At 41.6% G+C, this 22839-nt stretch overlaps 1 protein-coding gene across 1 annotated transcript in view; it reads left to right on the plus strand.

Moving 5' to 3' along the window:
* Positions 1 to 22839, plus strand: part of rspo2 (R-spondin 2) — a 178335-nt gene that overhangs the window by 46261 nt on the left and 109235 nt on the right. The window contains 2 exon segments of the mRNA XM_034175374.1: positions 14795 to 14907; positions 14910 to 14985. Coding sequence (XP_034031265.1) covers positions 14795 to 14907; positions 14910 to 14985 — 189 coding nt within the window.

The raw sequence follows: 22839 nt of genomic DNA on the forward strand, positions 1-22839 counted from the left end.
CAATAATAGTAGTGTGGCATTCAGTCAGTGAGTTCGTCAGTTTTGTGGAACAAACAGGTGTGAATCAGGTGTCCCCTATTTAAGGATGAAGCCAGCACCTGTTGAACATGCTTTTCTCTTTGAAAGCCTGAGGAAAATGGAACGTTCAAGATTAAAAAGTTGATTGGAGAGGGGAAAACATATACGCAGGTGCAAAAAATTATATGGAAATGGAAACAATCATCAAAATGGATAGAAGAATAACAAGAATGGCAAAGGCTCACCCATTTGATCAGCTCCAGGATGATCAAAGACAGTCTGGAGTTACCTGTAAGTGCTGTGACAGTTAGAAGACGCCTGTCTGAAGCTAATTTATTTGCAAGAATCCCCCGCAAAGTCCCTCTGTTAAATAAAAGACATGTGCAGAAGAGGTTACAATTTGCCAAAGAACACATCAACTGGCCTAAAGAGAAATGGAGGAATATTTTGTGGACTGATGAGAATAAAATTGTTCTTTTTGGGTCCAAGGGCCACAGACAGTTTGTGAGACCACCCCCAAACTCTGAATTCAAGCCACAGTTCACAGTGAAGACTGTGAAGCATGGCGGTGCAAGCATCATGATATGGGCATGTTTCTCCTACTATGGTGTTGGGCCTATATATCACATACCAGGTATCATGGATCAGTTTGGATATGTCAAAATACTTGAAGAGGTCATGTTGCCTTATGCTGAAGAGGACATGCCTTGAAATGGGTGTTTCAACAAGACAATAACCCCAAGCACACTAGTAAACGTGCAAAATCTTGGTTCCAAACCAACCAAATTAATGCCTCAGTAGATGTGAAGAAATCATGAAAAAACTGTGGTTATATAATTAAATACTAGTTTAGTGATTCACAGGATTGCTAAAAAAGCAGTTTTGAACATAATAGTTTTGAGTTTGTAGCATCAATAGACCAATTTCATAGCCTTAAGAGTGTGCATATCATGAATGCTTGGTCTTGTTGGATTTGTGAGAATCTACTGAATCTACTTGTACCTTGTTTCCCATGTAACAATAAGAAATATACTCCAAACCTGGATTAATCTTTTAGTCACATAAACACATCTGTACGTATTCACACTTTTGCTCAATACGTTGTCAGTTTGGCCCATTCCTCTTTGCAGCACCTCTCAAGACCCATCAGGTTGAACATCTCTGGAGAGATCTCAAAATGGCTGTGCACCAACGCTCCCCATCCAAATTGGATTTTTTTTATTTCTAATAAATTTGCAAAAAATACTAAAAAAAAAAAACTTTATTTCTATGTTGTCATTATGGGGTGCTGTGAGTAGAATTTTGAGGGAAAAAATTATTTATTCAATTTTAGAATAAGGCTGTAACATAACAAAATGTGTAAATAGTGAAGTGCTGTGAATACTTGCACTGTAGATACCGGCACAGAGGTAATTAGATCAGTCAAGAAGCCTAGATGATATTCTAAGCATATATTGATAAGTAAAATATTTGTGATTGATTGTTATGAATGATGTCATGATGAAGTCATACATAGTCAGAAGCACCCTGACAGACATGCTGTATGTGTATTTATATTTTGGTGTATAGAGTGGGTAGAGGATGGATCAGGCCTTTGATGCCTTTCATTGTTGTTGTTGTTGTAACCCTGATGTAAGACAGACAAATGCTGCTGAGGTCTTAACCTTCTGGTTTGGAGGTAATGATGATGACCTCAAAAAAAAAAATTACTCTCAGATTCTGTGCTGACATGCACAGATCCCCTTTGCCAGTGCAAATTAACAAAAGGATTTTCTCAATGCTCAAATTGGGTTTCCATTACCAAAATTATCCTCATATTGCCGATGGTGCAGAAAAGATATGTGAAGCATTGTGATGTGGTTCTTTGCCATTCCTCCATCTTGTAGAAATGACACACCGCCGGAGCTTATTAGGACGCCGCGCTAAGTGCTTCTCCCAGGCTTTCTTTCGAAATGTTGAAATTGTTGCGCAGTACATATAATAATCAAGACTTGGCTGGATTTTAAGAAGTGGGAGCTGTGGAGATGTGTGTATGGAGTTATATGCATTCTGTGGTTGAAACTATAAATGCCGCTGGTTGTCATGAGCAGGGAGTAGCACTTTTAATGTCGCGTGACTTCCTGTTTTATCAGGAAAACATGCATGTCCATAATCACACGATGACCACTTCCAGTTTGACGTTTGTTTGGCACGATTCAGTTTCAGTGTGTTAGGCAAAAAGAACAACAGAGGAGCCAAGATCCATGGAAGGAGAGCATGATGGATCAAACAACCTATCTGCTCTTTGGACACTGAAAAAAGAGATTTTGTTCAAAACAATTCCTCCAGAGACGCCGTCCCAATGCGCTAAACATCCAGCATATGTTTTTAGATGTTTGGTGCCAAATAATGAGGTTAAGCTCCAGAACATTCTTTGGATACATTTCATGTTAGATTTCCTCTCATAAGTGCAGCTGTCAGGACGAACATTTTTTTTTTTACCCTTAAATGTTGATGCAAATTACATTCAATTAATATCATGTAAGGCCGACCGGACCAGACAGCACTTCTGTTCTTGTTGGGATGCATCTTTGTGGCCACAGGTCTGAGAGCTGCTTTGGGTATCATGTCTGTACTGTAGGTTGGCTGACATTATGCAGTACTGTTGTGTAGATATTACGCCTGTATTGTAAGTCTCCTGGCATTGTGTCTGTACTGTAGGTCTGTAGTGCAGCAGATAACTGAGAAAAATCTTTCAAATGGTAATGCAAGCACCAAATTTAGCACAAATACACTTTACACACTTTAGTCTGATCACAGAGATTCCAAAAAGTATAGTTTGGACTATCTGTGACTGAATATTATGGAATTATGGGGTAAAACCAGCAAAAATGGTGCAAAGGTAAATTTCAGTTTGTAGTGGGGTCAAAAGTTAAAGTTGCTCTAATTTTGGAAAACAGCAATGCAAATTATTAGTTGAATTAATAGGGCTTTAAAAAGGATTAGTTTGCACCATGTGTCATGCTTAGTTTTCATGTTACGGGGTCACATGTCATAGAATCCAATGGGCGTCGACATTATTTGACCTTTACTTTGCAGACCAAGCACTCAACACAGGTGAAAATATTCCATTTATTAATCCTACAGTCTGAAACATTGTAGCTGTGTTTAGTCATGTCCACCTGCTGACTCTCTTAACATAAAGAGCTCTTACAAGTTTTGGATGTTGAACTGCAACATCCAAAACTTGTAAGAGCTCTTATGTTAGAGGTAGCAAGTGGACATGACTAAACACAGTTACACTGTTTTAGAGTGTATTAGCTCAACCAATAATTTCCACCAATTTTTACCAAAATTGGCAAGGGTGCAATTAGAACTAGAAATTGGGGGGAGAAAGTGCGAGGCCCGCAGGGCCGAAGCCAATAGGCGGGGGGTCTGGGGGCTGCTTTAGGCCCCCAGAAGCCAACAGTTTCTAGATGAGTTCAGATGTATTCTGAGCATCCAGAACTGTAATTTAATGTTTTGAGTAGACCATAAGTGGACACCATTTGACTTATCCAATTTGAAACTGTGGATATAAGTACTTTATTCTGTGAATAGCCAGCGTTGATTTTATTCACATCCTGGTGTAAATAAGGTATCACCACATGTGTAGAACTTAAAAAGAATGATAGGTTGAGTTTCATTAAAAAACAACTGCAATGTGGTAAAATGTATTCATAAATATGAAAGAACAGGCTCTTAATAATTATTAACTATCACATACTGTATTTTTTTTCTCAAGATTTGTTTTTGCATAAGTTTGAAAAAACAACAGATCATAAGTTTAGGATAAATTACTTATCATGAATTTAATTTTCGAAGTGACACTAATGACAACACTCATACTGAACATAATTTCGCTTGCATAGACTGATTTTGGAGATCAAGCAATACTTGCAGATGGGCTTTCTGAGGTTCCAGATAGCTTTTCTGATTTCCTTTTCTAACTTTCAGAATTTAGTAAATTAGCATATGGTCCAATGATACTTATGTGTGGACACTAGTCCCTAGAGGCAACTAGTTTGGGTTTCAACTCTGGGCAAATGCAGTCCCAGAAAATTCCAAATGTGACAAACAAGAAACAGGTGTTGTAAACAAGTCAGTGCTGCTAAAAATACAAACTTGCAGAAACAAAGATACTATTCTGACATGGTTTTTGCACATAAGACTGGCATAGCATGTTTCAAGTACACACATATATGTTAGAAGGTGGGGGGGACATACCACATTCTGTCCCCCCTGGTTGAAAAGGTGGGGGGGGGGCATATTGCGCCCATGAAAATTGGAGCAACTTTAACTTTTGACCGCTGTACAAACTGAAATTGGCCTTTGTCACCATTCTTGCTGTTTTTACCCCATAACTCCATAACTTTAGTTCACAGATAGTCCAAACTATACCTTTTTGGAATCTCTGTTATCAGACAAATAATGTGGTGTAACTTTCAATATAATTGGAGCATCTTTTAATTTTGACTCCTGTGTAATTCTTCAATTGACCCCTACCTGGCTGCCTATTGCAAATTCAAGTGGGCACTCTGTCTTTTCAAAAGAGCAATGTCTAAAGTGTATTTGTGACAAATTTGGTGCTTACATCATCGTTTGAAGGACTCCTCGGTAAAGTTTCGCTCATCTGCTGCACTAGAAGACATTATGCTGCTTTTCAATGTAAATATTCTCGTATGGTGGCTCAGTACACTGTTGCCTCACAGCGAAAAGGTCCCAAATTCAATTGTCTGTATATATGTGTTGGTCTTGTGATAGACTGGCGGCAAGTCCAGGGTGTAACCCGTCTCTCACCCAGTGACTGCTGGGATAGATTCCAGCCGTCGGTAACTGGAATAAGCTGGTTTAGAAAAAGGATGGATGGATGATTGTTGTGTTGTAATTCTTCAGGCTTCGTGTCTGTACTGGAGGTCTGTAGACATGATACTTGTCTGTACTGTATCACTGGACGTTCTGCTCAACTGCTGTTGTACTTTAGGACATGTGTTGGCCATAAGTTGGCTGCTGCTGCTGACGTTTAACTGTGGCCTCCCTTTTGACATACCTGTGGCCTGAACTTAAAAATCTTTCCACATACACATTCAAATTAATCTCCCAACAGCAGCAGTGAAAGGGTTTCTCTCTCCACTGTACTGAATTTCCTTCACTTTTTCCTGAGCTTTATGCTAATTCCAGGATGTGGGATTTGGTGGAATCAGACGGCGTGTGATTATGCGATCGTCAATCAACGTGCAGTACAAGATTAGCAACCGGCACAACAAACGTTTGAAAACGAAGGATGAGCAGAATAGAATAGGAAAGAAACTTTATTGTCATTGCACATATATACATACAACAAAACTTGTTCTCTGCATTTAACCATCCTAATTACAGTTAGACACAATCCAACCACTAGGGGCAGTGGGCAGCCACAGTCTGGTGCCCGGGGACCAACTCCAGATGTAGAGACGCTGCCTTGGTCAGGGGCAGAGAAAGGAGCAGACCCTAAATAAGCATGTTTTTGACTGTGGGAGGAAACCCACACAGACACGGGGAGAACATGCAAATGTCACACAGAAAGGCCAGGAATCGATCCTATGACCTTCTTGCTGTGAGGCACCAGTGCTAACCACTAAGCCACCGTGTCGACAATGAGTCCAACACATGAAGCGGAGAACTGCAGTAATCTGCCTGCTGATTGATTGACCAGACTGAGATGACCAGATTTTTTGTTACCTTACTGTTAATATTTAACTCATCGAAAAGCTCTAGACACTTTGACACGCTCGACTATACCTACAGTACCTACCTTCCCCCTCGTCACTGGAGAAATAAGCATTCCGTTCTGATGGTTCTTTAGCGTTGCCAAGTTGATTTTGACTTTCAGTCAGCGTTTTGTTTTTTTTATTTATGCGAGGGTAGATGGAGTAACTCCGACCAGCGTAATCTGAATGTCAGTTTGCTCTAAACGCATCCAGACAGTGCATTCTATAGAAATATATGGTGTTGATGTCTGATTGACTTTTATTTAGTTTTTGTGAACAGAAGGTCAACAAATCAAAGTAAAATGAGGTTCTTGACAAACGTATTGGTGTTATGTGATGTGAAAATAAATAAAAAATATATGCAACAATTATGGAGCAGCTTTTAAGGTTTTATTTTTAATAAAAGTTTAAATTTAATGTTAATGTCTTTAGATTTTTACAGTAGGTAGCTGCTGATCCAACATGTAGACCTGGTTCGATTCCCAGTCGCACCACCTTCTGTGCACTTGACAAAACACTTCATGAAATTCATTAAGGTATATCTTCTATTATATACTCACAAAGATATAAATGGCAACCACTTTTGGTTTGCTCCCATTTTGTATGAGATGAACTCAAAGATCTAAAACTTTTTCCACATACACAATATCACCATTTCCTCAAATATTGTTCACAAACCAGTCTAAATCTGTGATAGTGAGCACTTCTCCTTTGGGAGATAATCCATCCCACCTCACAGGTGTGCCATACCAAGATGCTGATTAGACACCATGATTAGTGCACAGGTGTGCCTTAGACTGCCCACAATAAAAGGCCACTCTGAAAGGTGCAGTTTTGTTTTATTGGGGGGGATACCAGTCAGTATCTGTTGTGACCACCATTTGCCTCAGGCAGTGCAACACATCTCCTTCGCATCATCCGTGAAGAGAACACCTCTCCAACGTGCCAAACGCCAGCGAATGTGAGCATTTGCCCACTCAAGTCGATTACGACGATGAACTGGAGTCAGGTCGAGACCCCGATGAGGACGACGAGCATGCAGATGAGCTTCCCTGAGACGGTTTCTGACAGTTTGTGCAGAAATTCCTTTGGTTATGCAAACCGATTGTTCCAGCAGCTGGATGTGGAGGTCCTGGGCTGGTGTGGTTACACGGGTCTGCGGTTGTGAGGCTGGTTGGATGTACTGCCAAATTCTCTGAAACGCCTTTGGAGACGGCTTATGGTAGAGAAATGAACATTCAATACACGAGCAACAGCTCTGGTTGACATTCCTGCTGTCAGCATGCCAACTGCACGCTCCCATCAAATCTTGCGACATCTGTGGCATTGTGCTGTGTGATAAAACTGCACCTTTCAGAGTGGCCTTTTATTGTGGGCAGTCTAAGGCACACCTGTGCACTAATCATGGTGTCTAATCAGCATCTTGATATGGCACACCTGTGAGGTGGGATGGATTATCTCAGCAAAGAGAAGTGCTCACTAATCACAGATTTAGACTGGTTGTGAACAATATTTAAGGGAAATGGTGATATTGTGTATGTGGAAAAAGTTTTAGATCTTTGAGTTCATCTCATACAAAATGGGAGCAAAACCAAAAGTGTTGCGTTTATATTTTTGTTGAGTGTACATTCCAAATCTAAGGTGGAACTCTACTAGTGTGTACTAAGGTACACCTAAATATTAAAAAAAAAGCAAAAAAAGAGGAAGAAAGAAGAGGGACAGAGCCACCTAGGTGCCTGGTCTTGAGAACCAGGGATGGTTCATGTGCATCATCCCGGTCCACCCAGCTGTGAATGGGTACCAGCCTTAGCTGGGGGGAGTGACCTGTGATGAACTGGCATCCTGTTCGAGGGGAGTTGTTGACTTTCACCACTTCATTGCCAAACCAATTTCATTTATATTTAGCATGAGGGTGTATTTGGGTGATCCCCGGCACTTTGTATTACTGAACTGTAGGAACGTCATCTCCTGATGACTCTTGTTACTTATAGGTATATGGATGAGGTTGTATGAACTTTTATTTAGATATAATTTTATGGTTGTTTTCTGTGATAATGTAAGGCAATTTTTATTACGTTTTTTGGTGAAACTAAAGGCAAATTTCCACGTTGTGGATAATAAAGTTATCGTATCATATTGTGTCATATCATTTTTAGATCTACAGTATGGTGTAAAGATTTAGGCATTCATGAGCTATAATTAAAGTAGAATTTGATGCTCGCCCACCCACTTTTTTATTGGCATTCCAGCACAAAATCAGTTAAGTTATAAGTTTTATTTCATAATAATAATAATAATAATAATAATAATTTCTTTGTAAGTGTGGCCACACAAACACAGTTGCAAATGATCCTATAATATTAAAATGATTGTAAAAACACAACTACGCATACTTTAAGGCGTGTTTTTATTCAAATAGTTTTTGAGGTTCTGTGACTTACTCTGGTCCAACATATATATATATATATATATATACACACACACACCAAAAAAATAAATAAAATAAATCCTGCGGAAATAGAGCCCAGTTTTTATACCGATTACACTGGTCAACAACAAATTTGTTGTCTGTGTGACGAATCTGATGCACTGAATCCAAAAATCACATTGGTTTTGCTCAATCATGTCAAGTTTTGAGTTATGGCCACATGTTGTTTTTTATGTTTTTGTTCACATGTATGCATGTGTTTCTGTGCATGTGGGATAGTAGGGACCGTGCTCAGCATTACACGAAGAAGGACTGGCCTGTGCGGGAGGAATTGGTGCCTTGCAAAGAAAGGAACATCATCAACGACCCTCTGGTGGACAGAGACAGAATACTCTTCCCACCGCTGCACATCAAACTCAGCTTAATCAAGCAGTTCACCAAGGCTCTGGACAAGGATGGTGACTGTTTCACTTACTTGTGCCAGCTTTTCCAGGATTGACCAAGGAGAAGTTGAAAGCTGTCATCTTTAATGGTCCTCAGATCTGTAAGTTCATCAGAGATCCAGAGTTCGAAAACTCAATGAACGAAGTGGAACTGGAAGCGTGGAAGGCATTTGTTCTGGTAGTAAAGAACTTTCTTGGCAACAATAAGGCCAGAAACTACGCAGAACTTGTCAACACATGCTGACTGCTTTCAGAAACCTGGACTGCAACATGAGCGTCAGATGCACTACCTATTTTCACAAATGGACCGGTTTCCTGAGAACCTGGGTTCAATGAGTGACGAGCAGAGGGAGAGATTCCATCAGGACATGAAAGAGATGGAGACCAGGTATCAGGGTCGCTGGGACGCAGTCATGATGGCTGACTACTGTTGGACTCTGAAGAGAGACCTCCCTGCTGCTGAGTATTCCAGGAGATCGAATAAACGGAAGTTCAACCCCTGAAGTTTGAACAATGGTGAAGCAACATGCAATTTACGTGTACTTACCTTTATCATTGCCCACCATTCAGTTTACAGTAATCGATGTTTCTATCAGGTAATAAATATATGTTGTTGGAAAAACATTTTTTTCTCTTAAAAACGTATTTAGGATGGTATGTGTTGACAAAATCAGCTGATAATGCCACAAAAATGTAATTGATTTTGTCACAAGATCTGATTTTTTTTTTTTTTTTCAAATCAACTTTGCACAAAAACCTGACCTGATGGAGAAAAACAGATGCCATTTCCTGATTCAGCAGTGCAAAAATACCCTAAATCAGTTGTAGAAATCTAGACAACATTCAAAAAGTAAAAAATTGTTGCCCAGTGTTTCCATTAAAGTTGAAATGATCACACATTTCATGTATTGTAGAGAAGCTTGAATCTTCGACTGGACTGGGTTGCTTGACACGAAATCGCAGAAGCTTCCTCAGCTAAAATTCTTGCTCTGGTAGTTTGACTTCTGTCTGACCCTTGTCAAGAAGAACAAACAGAAGCCACAAAAGCTGGAGTTTTAAACCTAACCAGATGCCTCCTACCAAGAGGCCGACTTCTGTTGGCTAGTGACTAAACAATTGCTTTAATTAGCACCCATTGTGCTCTAGTTAGCACTCTCCTGGTGACAGGGTAGCTGTCCCTCCTAACGATGGGACTGACGCTTTCACGTGTTTTCAGAAAAACTGCAACGATCACTACATAGGTGACACTAAGCAACCTTTACACAAAAGTCTATACCAGCACCGCAGAGAGGTCGCCAGTGGACCTCAGTCTGCAGTTCATCTCCACCTTAAAGACACTAACTACATGTTTGAGGACAAGGAAGTTAAAATCTTAGCCAGAAAGAAGAAATGGTTTGAGAGAGGGGTGAAGGAGTCATTCTATGTGAAACAGTTGAATCCCAGCCTTAACCGGTGAGGGGGTCTGAGACACACTTTGTCCCCTGTTTACAATGGGGTACTCAGGTCAAAGCAGTTTCAGTCTATTGTTCATGGTAATGAGTCATTCACACCATCAGGAGAGGTGTCAGTCCCATTGTTAGGAGGGACAGCTACCCTGTCACTAGGAAGGTGCTAACTAGAGCACAATAGGTGCTAATTAAAGCAATTGTTTAGTCACTAGCCAACAGCAGTCTGCCTCTCGGTAGGAGGCGTCTGGTTTGGTTTAAAACTCCAGCTTTTGTGGCTTCGGTTTGTTCTTCTCGACAAGGGTCAGACAGAAGTTAGACTACCAGAGCAAGAATTTTAGCTGAGGAAGGTTCTGCGATTTGAAGCGAAACGTCCTCGCATCAAGCAACCCAGTCCAGTCGAAGATTCAAGCTTCTCTACTATGGAAACCACCTGGACAACTGAGAGCCTTCACAGAAACATTTCATGTATTTATGAATATTTAAAGCGTTTTCATAATTTTTAACATGTTTACGATACATTGAATGTGCCAAAAACATTGGCACCGTTCTGTCGATTATGTGAAATATTAAAAAATTTTTGCAAAAACATCACATTAAACTAAATAATTAAGGAATTACAGGCATTCTCATTCAAAGTCCCTCCATTTTCAGAGCCATAAATAAATGGACATCAGGCACATAAGGATTATTGTTCATACAAATCATCATTTTCTGCAAGTCTTTTTTTTTTTTTTTTTTTTGGACAAGTAAGGGATAGGTACATGAACATTTTGAAGTCATGAAATATGGTTTGGAATCTCTTCACATCAGCCATTAAGTCAGGGGTGACCAAGTTCGGTCCTCGAGAGCCACATTCCTGACACTCTTAGTTGTCTCCCTGAATCCAATGAAAGGCTCATTAAAAGTCTGCTAACAAGTCTTTCATTGGATTCAGGTGTGTTGGAGCAGGGAGACAACTAAGAGTGTCAGGAATGTGGCTCTTGAGGAACGAACTTGGCCACCCCTGCATTAAGTCACTGGCATGAAGCTGGACTCTGGTGATGGTGGCAGAGAAGAGAACAATGGACAAACTGCTGGACATTATGGATGATGCCAGTCACCCTCTGCACACCATCATTAACAACCAGAGGAGCCTCTTCAGCCACAGACTCCTCCTTCCCAAATGCAGGATCAACAGACTGAAAAACTCCTTTGGAGAGGAAAAGTAGCAGCCAGTAAATCAGTATTGATCAGTATCTCTGGTATTTATATTTACATATTTACATATATTTATATTTGCAAACTGTTTTTTTTTTTTTTTACTTTCACTTTTGATAATCTGTGTGCTTCTTACCCTGTGTGCTGCTATACAATGCCGCTGGAACCTCATTTTCCCTCAGGGATTCTTCCCCAGGAATCAACAAAGTTCTATCTAATCTAACCTTAAGAAAGAAAAAAACAAACAGTCTGGTAAATCTGCCTGGAGAAGCTGATTCTAAAAAAAAACCCTGAGTACCTCTGCAAGGAGGAGACTAGTGAGGGAAGCCATCAAGACACACGTGACTTTGACTGGAGAAACTGTGCATTCTGCAGTTTTTGCCTGTTCCATCACCAGATATTCAGCTTCATGCTGGTGTGGAACAGAGAAGAATTTTCTTCAAAAGATATGAAATTTCACCTGTAGTTTGCAATAAGACAGATGGGAGACTCAAGCCTAGATTTGATGTATTTTCTTGTATGCAGGTATCTCTGTGATTTGTACAACCAATACATTGAATCCAGGTCTGTGCTTCAGGCTACAGTGTCCCAGTCAACCCAGCTGTAAATGGGTACCAGCTTTGGCTGGGAAAGAAACCTGACATGGACTAGTGTCGTGTTGGACATCCAGAGAGAAGCACCCAGCCTGATGGGTCTCAACCCCTGTACAGGACTTATTCTTCTACATACAAGAGTTACACCCCAAAAGTTGACTTGACCGTCAAACACAGTTCATGCAAGTTTCTGTCTGAGGATTGGAGGAGCCAAACAAAGTCATAATTTGGGGTTTTCATTCCTCCTTTGTGCCTTCCTGAGCGGAGATGAGAAATGTTTGTGATGAATAAGTTTGGAGTGCACATGCCGGTGGTGTCATGATCAATGTGGTGTCGTTGTAAACTTCATCCCTAAAGACCAGCAGACACACATTCTGTTTAGCACTTAATCTCACTTCCATCCATCCTTGCTTCAGGGGAGTGACTGGAGTTTGGCAGCGTCAGCGTACCTCTGTGAGCACTGCTCCAGCAAAAGAAATGAAAGGAGATGTAGCCGCTGACATCCGTTGACTGATTTTCACATGATTACAAACTGATGCTTGCATCAGGTCCACTTAGTGCTGACTTTTGTCCGGGCGAATCCGTTCAAAGAAAACCAACATGTGGCTCCACGGCCAGTAACACAGGCACGCTCCGGACTGTCTCGCAGGATTTGTCCAGTTTGCAGTGCGGTGTTTTATGAAGCGTCGTGGTGGGTCGTTCAGTGGACTCTGTGTGTGAGATTTAGGAATTGCCTCAGATATCCATTGAAGTGCTTTTTCTTTGGGGAGATCCGATTTACCCAAGGACATTTTCCTGTAAACGGGATGCTAAGGAGTTTACATTGAGAATCAGTCATTGTGGACTGGACTGTCTTCTTACGGCCGCCTTTGCGTTCTTCAGGGAACTCGAGCCGCGGTCAGAGCCAATGCGGTTTGGGGGGCTTTCATCAGATGTCTCAACGCAGTCGTTCAGGAGGCCAGCTCTGACCAGAATTAATGCAATATTCACATTCAAAACCAATCAGCATTCAAAGGCGGAGAGGGGAAGCAGAGTTTAGATGAATGACAAATTGTTGAATTGAACATATTTACTATGAATTATCAGATATCCTGCTGATATGTCTATTATGGCGGTTTTGGTTTGAATCTCGTACCGGGGTTGTCTTTTGCTGGTCAGCCCTCCTGCAGTTTCTTCAAGTTCACCGCGTCTTTGTCGTCAGTTGAAGTTGAGGTCATCCACAACTGCATCAAGAATAAACTATGTAAAAGTATTTTGGCCTTCTGTGACTACAACAAAATAAATAACGCTTTGATCACAGACGGACGAACTGGGGAAGACGGAGGGAAAGCCTCCTTTTCTGTTACATTTATGTGGGCCGAACACTGCGAAAAAGTAGCATCATTCAGCATTAAGCTGATGCTAACTCTTATTATTGCGACATTTCAACATGGATCATAATTTAGCATCAAAATACGTTCAGCATCGTGTTTCTAAAGTTTGAATGCATTATGTATAAATGGAAAACATCATTAAATCAAACGTAAGAAAATGGGGAAGCTTTGATTCTGATCAGTGACACGATCCTGATCATTTATCTCTGATCCCAATTGATTATCTTGATCCCCACAGAAAAAGGTGGCATTTTCACTTGTATTATTTTTGTAATCAGCATGAAATGGATCAGGATCAAAGGGTAGATCGTGACTCTTGAGCCTTATTGCTTAAGTTAATATTGACTAATTCGACCCCGAGATCAGGATCAATGATCACAAGAAGCAAAGGAATCAGGATCAAAGACCAAATGTGTAATGTATCCCCATCAGGATCAAAGGGCAGATCCTGACTTTCCGGTGTTTTTGCTGAACTTAGATCTTGATTGCTTTGACTGTGTAATCAGGATCAAAGATAATTAGAATCAAAGGCTCAAGGTATGAATTGAGATGTCGACTGCTTTGACCCTTTGATCAAGATCAAAGAAATCAGGATCATTGGAATTAAGGATAGAAGATCAAAAGGCATAGTCCATCCCAATGAAGAGTCTTTAAAATTCCTTAGTTCCAGATACATTGGTACTGTCAAGCATATCAGTGACCAAAGGAAAGATCTGGATGTCTTTGGTACGAGGGCTCTCTGGAGAATCCTTGGGTAGTGCTGGAATAACTTTGTGTCAAATAACCAGTTTCTTCAAGAGGCTCCGGTCAGAAGAACTAGTTGCATTTTGAGAGATCATCATTTACTCCACTATGGCCACATGGTACATTTTCCCAAGCGTGATCCAGCACCCAGACCCCTCTGCAGGTCGGGATGGACTCATGGTCTGTCTGGCTGGTGGTCATCAGGACCCAGGGCAGTCCTGCAGGGTGGTGGACGTGGCGACGTTCATCATCAATGCTGACTGCCAGACTTCACATCAAGTGTCTCATACATGATTTTGAGGAGAGAGTTTGTTTTAAGTCACTTCTGTTTGTTGTTAGTCGTCTTTTATGTCCCATTTCGGGATCTCCTTTAAAAAATGCATTTGGAAACTGTTAAGAATTTCTGATACTGTTGCAGGCATCCAAAAATTTGCAAGGTTAGACAAATTCCTAGATGGACTCCTTGGTATTTAGAGATTACTGAAAGCGTGTATTTTACGTTATTCATTATTTATAGAATCGTGTGCTTCGGCTTAAGTTGGTGAAAGGAAATATAAAAATGAACAATACAATAATAAATTCAGAAAATTGAGCAATTTAGGGGTGTAACGCGTTCCCGTTTGCTTTGGAGAAACCACATCATCTCTCCAAGGCTTCTTTACAGAAACTCTGCGTCTCGTTCCAGCTGGTATTCTGTACCTCGGTATATCCTGTATATTGTGTCTGTCCTTAAGTTTGTCTTCATAATGCTGATGGTTGGTTTGTGGTCGTGTGCCGTGCAGCTAGCTATGGAGCGTATCCCATCTGTAAAGGCTGCTCGGTTTGCTCCAGGGACAACGGCTGTGTAAACTGCCAGCCCAAACTCTTCCTGTTCCTACGGAGGGAGAGAAATGAGGCAGGTACGGGGAGTGTCTTCACGACTGTCCATCCGGATACTACGGCATGCGCACCCCAGACCTCAACATGTGCTCCAGTAAGTTGTCACGAGCTGAACCCACCCAGCATGAATCACTCTCAGTTCACAGCGAACCCCACTTAGTCCATCGTACTGCCGAGTTCACCAAAGCTCTTTCCTGACAACCCAGACGCTGTACACTCTCTTTTCCTTTCTCACAAGATTTGCTGTCAGCAATCCAGCAGAGATGCACGCAATCTGGACTCCTCGTGTTCACCCAGCTGGATTTAAGCCTCTTCTTAGCACTGTCTTACTTTGGGTTTTATAGTGAATTTAAGCTCCACTCGTTTAATAGTCCCCTGACGCCTGTACTAGTGTGAGGTAGAAAGATGTTTGAAGGTATTAAATCCAGCTGTAAATCCAAGCCAGATGCAACAAAGACTCATCCACTTAACTCCAAAGTGCACAAACACAGAACGAGCGGGATTATATTCATCCATCAGTGGCAATAAAATCCAATCCGCATCTGTAACTGGAGCCAAACTAATTTGGCACTACTGAACTATCACTCGTGCGACACACATGGAGTCCAATTGTTTCTCGTAATCTCAGCGAAGCAGAAAGAATGAGATTTCCCCTCTGTGTTTGTCAACAAGATAATTCAAAAAGGATTCAGCCATATTTCATGTCAACATTGTTGTTGGGTCAGGGAAGCACTGATTACATTTCAGTGGTGATCACTATCTGTGTGTTTAATGTAATCTAGGATTTCATTTTATCTCTTATGATGTCATAAAGACAATAACTGCACCCTCTCAGTTCCTTTGTAATTACAGCATTCTTACTATAAACGGCCGTGTGTGTGTGTGTGTGTGTGTGTGTGTGTGTGTGTGTGTGTGTGTGTGTGTGTGTGTGTGTGTGTGTGTGTGTGGTTGTGTGTGTGTGTGTGTGTGTGTGTGTCCAAAGTGAATGGTGACAAAGTGGCAAACCATCACCTCACTTGGTGGAAAAACTGGAGAATGTGCTTCTTCGATGAACCGCCACAGCAACCAACCACGCAACAAGCCATATTATTACAGATTACACATACTGTATGTGTAATAAAATACTCACAAAGGAGACATTTGGTCATGCTATGTGATACTAGCAACTTCTAAAACATGGTGTAATTTTCAAGACATGAACGATTTAATCCATAATGATCCACTGCTTTAAGGTGCTTGGTTTCCATCATCAGCTACATGCTGCTGTATCTGTGTGGAATTATGGCATTATTTATTTTAAGTCAATACAATACAAAACATGAACACAATAAAATGTAAATACAAATATTGTATTTTCTGGAGTTTAAGGTCATTTTTGTTTTCATTTTTTTTTACCTGTTTGGAAGGCGAATTATACTCCGGTATGATTTATCCACTAAAAATTCACAGATTTGTAATTAATAATAGTAATTATAATGATTACGAGGTCTGTCAATAAAGTATAGGTCCTTTTTATTTTTTTTCAAAAACTATATGGATTTCATTCATATGTTTTTACGTCAGACATGCTTGAACCCTCGTGCGCATGCGTGAGTTTTTCCACGCCTGTCGGTGACGTCATTCGCCTGTGAGCACTCCTTGTGGGAGGAGTCGTCCAGCCCCTCATCGGAATTCCTTTGTCTGAGAAGTTGCTGAGAGACTGGCGCTTTGTTTGATCAAAATTTTTTTAAACCTGTGAGACACATCGAAGTGGACACGGTTCGAAAAATTAAGCTGGTTTTCGGTGAAAATTTTAACGGCTGATGAGAGATTTTGAGGTGATACTGTCGCTTTAAGGACTTCCCACGGTGCGAGACGTCATGCAGTGCTCTCAGGCGCCGTCGTCAGCCTGTTTCAAGCTGAAAACCTCCACATTTCAGGCTCTATTGATCCAGGACGTCGTGAAGAGAACAGAGAAGTTTCAGAAGAAGTCGGTTTCACAGCATTTTATCCGGATATTCCCACTGTTAAAGGAGATTTTTTTAATGAAGACGTGCGGGCGGATTGCAGCGTCGGCTTGCAGCTGCCGCGACGCTCCGCCACAGGAAAACACCTCCGTTGGAAGCCTTAAGGACAAGTTGGAACATGTCCAGCTGTTAAAACAATTTCTCATATACTCACTCCACTGAAAGCCATCAAAAGCCGCCTGGATTTACAAATGGTTATCAACACGGAGGTGTTTTTTCCTGGCCTTCAGACGTCTGAAGTTATACTTGATGTGGACATGTCCTGTCTCTGGCAATTAGCCTGTGAGCAGGACTTATTTCCCTTTATTTAACACAATTATGATGCAGTTTGAGGGGAGAGTGATGAACTGCAGCAGCAGCCATTTTTTTGGTTTTGTTCACATGTGCGCATGAACGAATCATCCATGAAGATAATTTTATTAACTACACAGATGTATAATAATACAAATGGTGACTGGTTTATAACACAATTATGACAGAGTTGAAGGGGAGAGCGATGAACTGCAGCAGCAGACAGTTTTTTTTCTTTGTTCACATGTGCGCACGGGAAAAGGACAGGAGGTCCTCAAACTGGGTCCTGGAGAGGCGGAAGTAACACTGAAAGCGGCCGTCATCCAGACACAGCTCCTGCAGCAAATGATGAATTTGTGGCGTTTGGTGTGAACACAGCTCAAGCAGAGCGACACACCGGGCGATGGTGACGCCACAAATTCTTGTCCCTCGCCTGGCGATGGATACGAATTTGTGGCATCACGTGGCGTCCGGTGTGAACGCGGCTTTAACAGACTGACCAAGACTACTCTGCGAGTGCTGTAGTTTATTTGTAGCCTAAAAGCACAGTGTTCATGCGCTGATTCCAGCAGTGTGGTAATTTTTATTTTTTTACGAAATACTGTTAAATCTGAGTAACAATACTTTCCTTAGCCTACATTAGCACCTCTCCTATTGTGCAATAATTCTGGACTTGCATACAAAAATTATGGAAATGGCCGCCTTGTTCTCACAGTCGTCCTGTTTAACTTCAGACTCTGCTTTCAAATCCATTTCACAACCAGACATTCTGTTCTTTCCCTTATAGCAACCACTGACCCATCATCTCTTATAAGAACTGATTAGATTTCAAGTAAATCTACATGTAGTATAACAGTCTTGGCGGCGGTAATAGCATGTAAAAATAAAAACCAGACCTTTTGGCTATATTACAAAATGCAAATACAATGATTATTATATATTAGCATGAAGGTATGAAACGAACTCATGTGTCTGCAGGGGTTTGTGGGCTGAGATTTTCAGCAGACAGTGTAATTTCTTGGCAGACGGACATCAAGGCCCAACCAATGCATTCACCAAAAACCTCCATAACCCCTGAGGCATTTGGTGAAGTAAAAACACAACAGTGCTGCATGCATGATTTGGGATGTTTAACACAATAACAAAAAAAGTTTAATTTTAATGCAGTTTCTTTTGTAATTCAGTCAAACAGGTGACACCGAGGCTCTATCTGAATCTTCTATAATGCACGATCTAAAAGGCAAAACGCCAATCAATCCATTTGGGGCGTGGCCAAAGTAAGGGTGCAAAAGAGGTGGAATAAAACACATTATGGAAGGGCATGTTGTAGGTATATCATGACATCAGCCAATCAGAGTGTCACCTGTTGTCCCCTTTCAACAGCAATGCACAAGACACACACACACACACACACACACACACACACACACACACACACACACACACACACACACACACGCAGTGTTACTGAAAGGAAGCAGGTTTTATGGACAAAGAGTTTGTGATTAGTATTGTTTACAACAAACATATTTTTGTTTTGTATTTTTGCCCTCAAATACTCGATCAGAAACCGTTTTTGTTTGCAGTCACCCCAGCAGATCCAGTGTATATCTGCATGTTGATGTATTAATAGATATATGATAAAAACAAACTGGCATATTCTGCTGCCTCCGTGGAGCCCAGAAGGTTAAGTGCATTATCTTAGACCTTTTATATGAACTGAGCTACAGAGCATTAACACACAGCAGTGTGCATATTAGAGGTCTTCACGAGTCTCCTTGGGTCTGATGACCTGAGAGCAGGACCGAGAATCAAGCTAGCTCAGACTCCAATACCAGTCTCACACCAGGTTGGACCTGAGTTTGTTGACTAGGCTTTTGGATCAGGATGTGTTTAATTGATGCGGGAGATCACAGCGTGCACACTGTCACGCTCCTGCTTGCCTCTACTGGTGGTTGGCTCTCACTGCGGTATTGTATCACTTCCTGTTCCGGAGCACAGCGGTGTTTTTCTGTATCTGTTAGCTGTTTAATCTGTGCAGTTAGATTGATCTAGTTAACTAGATAACGATTTGTTTCCCAGTGTAATCTTCACGTGCCATAACTAAAGCACTCCCTCTGCTGAATCACCTCTAAATTATTTACACATTATTCACTTTGTGTGTTTTTAGGAATCCGCTAGCTTAGCGCAGCTACTAGCTCTTAGCCAGTTTAGCATGGCAGCTTCTCCTGTCTGTCCCGCACTTTTCTGCTCTGGGTGTGAAATGTTTAGTTATTCCTCGGCCTCCTTTAGCAGTAACGGTACTTGTAATAAGTGTAGCTTATTCGTAGCTTTGGAGGCCAGGCTGGGCGAATTGCAGACTCGGCTCCGCACCGTGGAAAATTCTACAGTTAGCCAGGCCCCTGTAATCGGTGCGGACCAAGGTAGCTTAGCCACCGTTAGTTTCCCTCTGGCAGATCCCGAGCAGCCGGGAAAGCAGGCCGACTGGGTGACTGTGAGGAGGAAGCGTAGTTCTAAAGAGAAGCCCCGTGTACACCGCCAACCTGTTCACATTTCTAACCGTTTTTCCCCACTCGACGACACACCCGCCGAGGATCAAACTCTGGTTATTGGCGACTCTGTTTTGAGAAATGTGAAGTTAGCGACATCAGCAACCATAGTCAATTGTCTTCCGGGGGCCAGAGCAGGCGACATTGAAGGAAATTTGAAACTGCTGGCTAAGGCTAAGCGTAAATTTGGTAAGATTTTAATTCACATCGGCAGTAATGACACCCGGTTACTCCAATCAGAGGTCACTAAAATTAACATTGAATCAGTGTGTAACTTTGCAAAAACAATGTCGGACTCTGTAGTTTTCTCTGGGCCCCTCCCCAATCGGACCAGGAGTGACATGTTTAGCCGCATGTTCTCCTTGAATTGCTGGCTGTCTGAGTGGTGTCCAAAAAATGAGGTGGGCTTCATAGATAATTGGCAAAGCTTCTGGGGAAAACCTGGTCTTGTTAGGAGAGACGGCATCCATCCCACTTTGGATGGAGCAGCTCTCATTTCTAGAAATCTGGCCAATTTTCTTAAATCCTCCAAACCGTGACTATCCAGGGTTGGGACCAGGAAGCAGAGTTGTAGTCTTACACACCTCTCTGCAGCTTCTCTCCCCCTGCCATCCCCTCATTACCCCATCCCCGTAGAGACGGTGCCTGCTCCCAGACCACCAATAACCAGTAAAAAATCTATTTAAGCATAAAAATTCAAAAAGAAAAAATAATATAGCACCTTCAACTGCACCACAGATTAAAAAATTAAATGTGGTCTATTAAACATTAGGTCTCTCTCTTCTAAGTCCCTGTTAGTAAATGATATAATAATTGATCAACATATTGATTTATTCTGCCTTACAGAAACCTGGTTACAGCAGGATGAATACGTTAGTTTAAATGAGTCAACACCCCCGAGTCACACTAACTGCCAAAACGCTCGTAGCACGGGCCGAGGGGGAGGATTAGCAGCAATCTTCCATTCCAGCTTATTAATTAATAAAAAAAACCCAGACAGAGCTTTAATTCATTTGAAAGCGTGACTCTTAGTCTTGTCCATCCAAATTGGAAGTCCCAAAAACCAGTTTTATTTGTTATTATCTATCGTCCACCTGGTCATTACTGTGAGTTTCTCTGTGAATTTTCAGACCTTTTGTCTGACTTAGTGCTTAGCTCAGATAAGATAATTATAGTGGGTGATTTTAACATCCACACAGATGCTGAGAATGACAGCCTCAACACTGCATTTAATCTATTATTAGACTCAATTGGCTTTGCTCAAAATGTAAATGAGTCCACCCACCACTTTAATCATATCTTAGATCTTGTTCTGACTTATGGTATGGAAATTGAAGACTTAACAGTATTCCCTGAAAACTCCCTTCTGTCTGATCATTTCTTAATAACATTTACATTTACTCTGATGGACTACCCAGCAGTGGGGAATAAGTTTCATTACACTAGAAGTCTTTCACAAAGCGCTGTAACTAGGTTTAAGTGTTGTATGGCTGGGGGGGCCTGGCTGCCGGTTTGTTTGCCTTTTGTGTTTCCTCCCAGGTGGCATGCATTTGGGACTGAGTGGCTGTGTTGCTGAGGCTGTTAGGACTTCACCCTGATCACCTGCGACTCGTCAGGACTCACAGCTGAGGTGCATCTGGAGGGATTGGAGTAGGTTGGCATTTAAGACTGAAGTGCACAGTGTGCATTTGCCAGAGACTCGACCTTGTGACCAGACGGGTGAGATCGTCGTCTTGGGAGCCATCTCATCAGCAGCGGACGCTGAGAATGTCCAGGTTTGATGCACGGTCTGTGAAAGAGGAGAGGTTGAGGTCTCACGCTCGTCAGCACACTTCCTGAGGTACGTTGGATTTTGTGACTAACAGTTATACAGTCAGTAAATGTGGTGTCCCTCACACCTTATTGTATTGAGCTGTATGTTAGTCATGTATCAGCTTCCACTGCGGTGGTGATTTGTGAACGGGATGTTCCATGCCTGCAGGTTGGAAGCTGATCAGTAATCAAGCCAGGAAGTGTTTGCTGCTTGTACACCTTTAAGTGTTCTGTGTGTAGAGTGTGGACTCACATAATGGTTCCTTCTTTCACAGACTCGGTTGTTGCGGCCACCTGGGGGGTGTCGGCAGGGTCCTTGGGTCCGAAACAGCTTCTGGCTCCAGACCGTTAGCGCTGCTGGGAGCGCACCACGCCAGACCGCACCTTTTATTATTATTATGATCACTGTTATGTATTAAATTCAGTTAGCCTTTGTACCGTGCTCTGCTTATTTCATACTGGGTCCTTCAAACGCTGGTCGGTTCTCCGAGCTGCGTCCGACACATAACATTAAGGATATGATTCCTTCTTTATGTTCTCTAATGCCATATACCAACACAGTGCAGAGTGGCTACCTAAACTTTGTGAGTGAGATAGAGTATCTCGTCAGTAGTTTTACATCCTCATTGAAGACAACTTTGGATGCTGTAGCTCCTCTGAAAAAGAGAGCTTTAAATCAGAAGTGCCTGACTCCGTGGTATAACTCACAAACTCGCCGCTTAAAGCAGATAACCTGTAAGTTGGAGAGGAAATGGCGTCTCACTAATTTAGAAGATCTTCACTTAGCGAAAAAGAGAAAAAGAGTCTGTTGCTCTATAAAAAAGCCCTCCGTAAAGCTAGGACATCTTACTACTCATCACTAATTGAAGAAAATAAGAACAACCCCAGGTTTCTTTTCAGCACTGTAGCCAGGCTGACAAAGAGTCAGAGCTCTATTGAGCTGAATATTCCTTTAACTTTAACTAGTAATGACTTCATGACTTTCTTTGCTAATACAATTTTAACTATTAGAGAAAAAATTACTCATAACCATCCCAAAGACGTATCGTTATCTTTGGCTGCTTTCAGTGATGCTGGTATTTGGTTAGACTCTTTCTCTCAGATTGTTCTGTCTGACTTATTTTCATTAGTTACTTCATCCAAACCATCAACATGTCTATTAGACCCCATTCCTACCAGGCTGCTCAAGGAAGCCCTACCATTATTTAATGCTTCGATCTTAAATATGATCAATCTATCTTTATTAGTTGGCTATGTACCACAGGCTTTTAAGGTGGCAGTAATTAAACC

The sequence above is a fragment of the Thalassophryne amazonica genome, chromosome 7 (genome assembly GCF_902500255.1).
Source record: "Thalassophryne amazonica chromosome 7, fThaAma1.1, whole genome shotgun sequence".
NCBI classification, from domain to species: Eukaryota; Metazoa; Chordata; class Actinopteri; order Batrachoidiformes; family Batrachoididae; genus Thalassophryne; species Thalassophryne amazonica.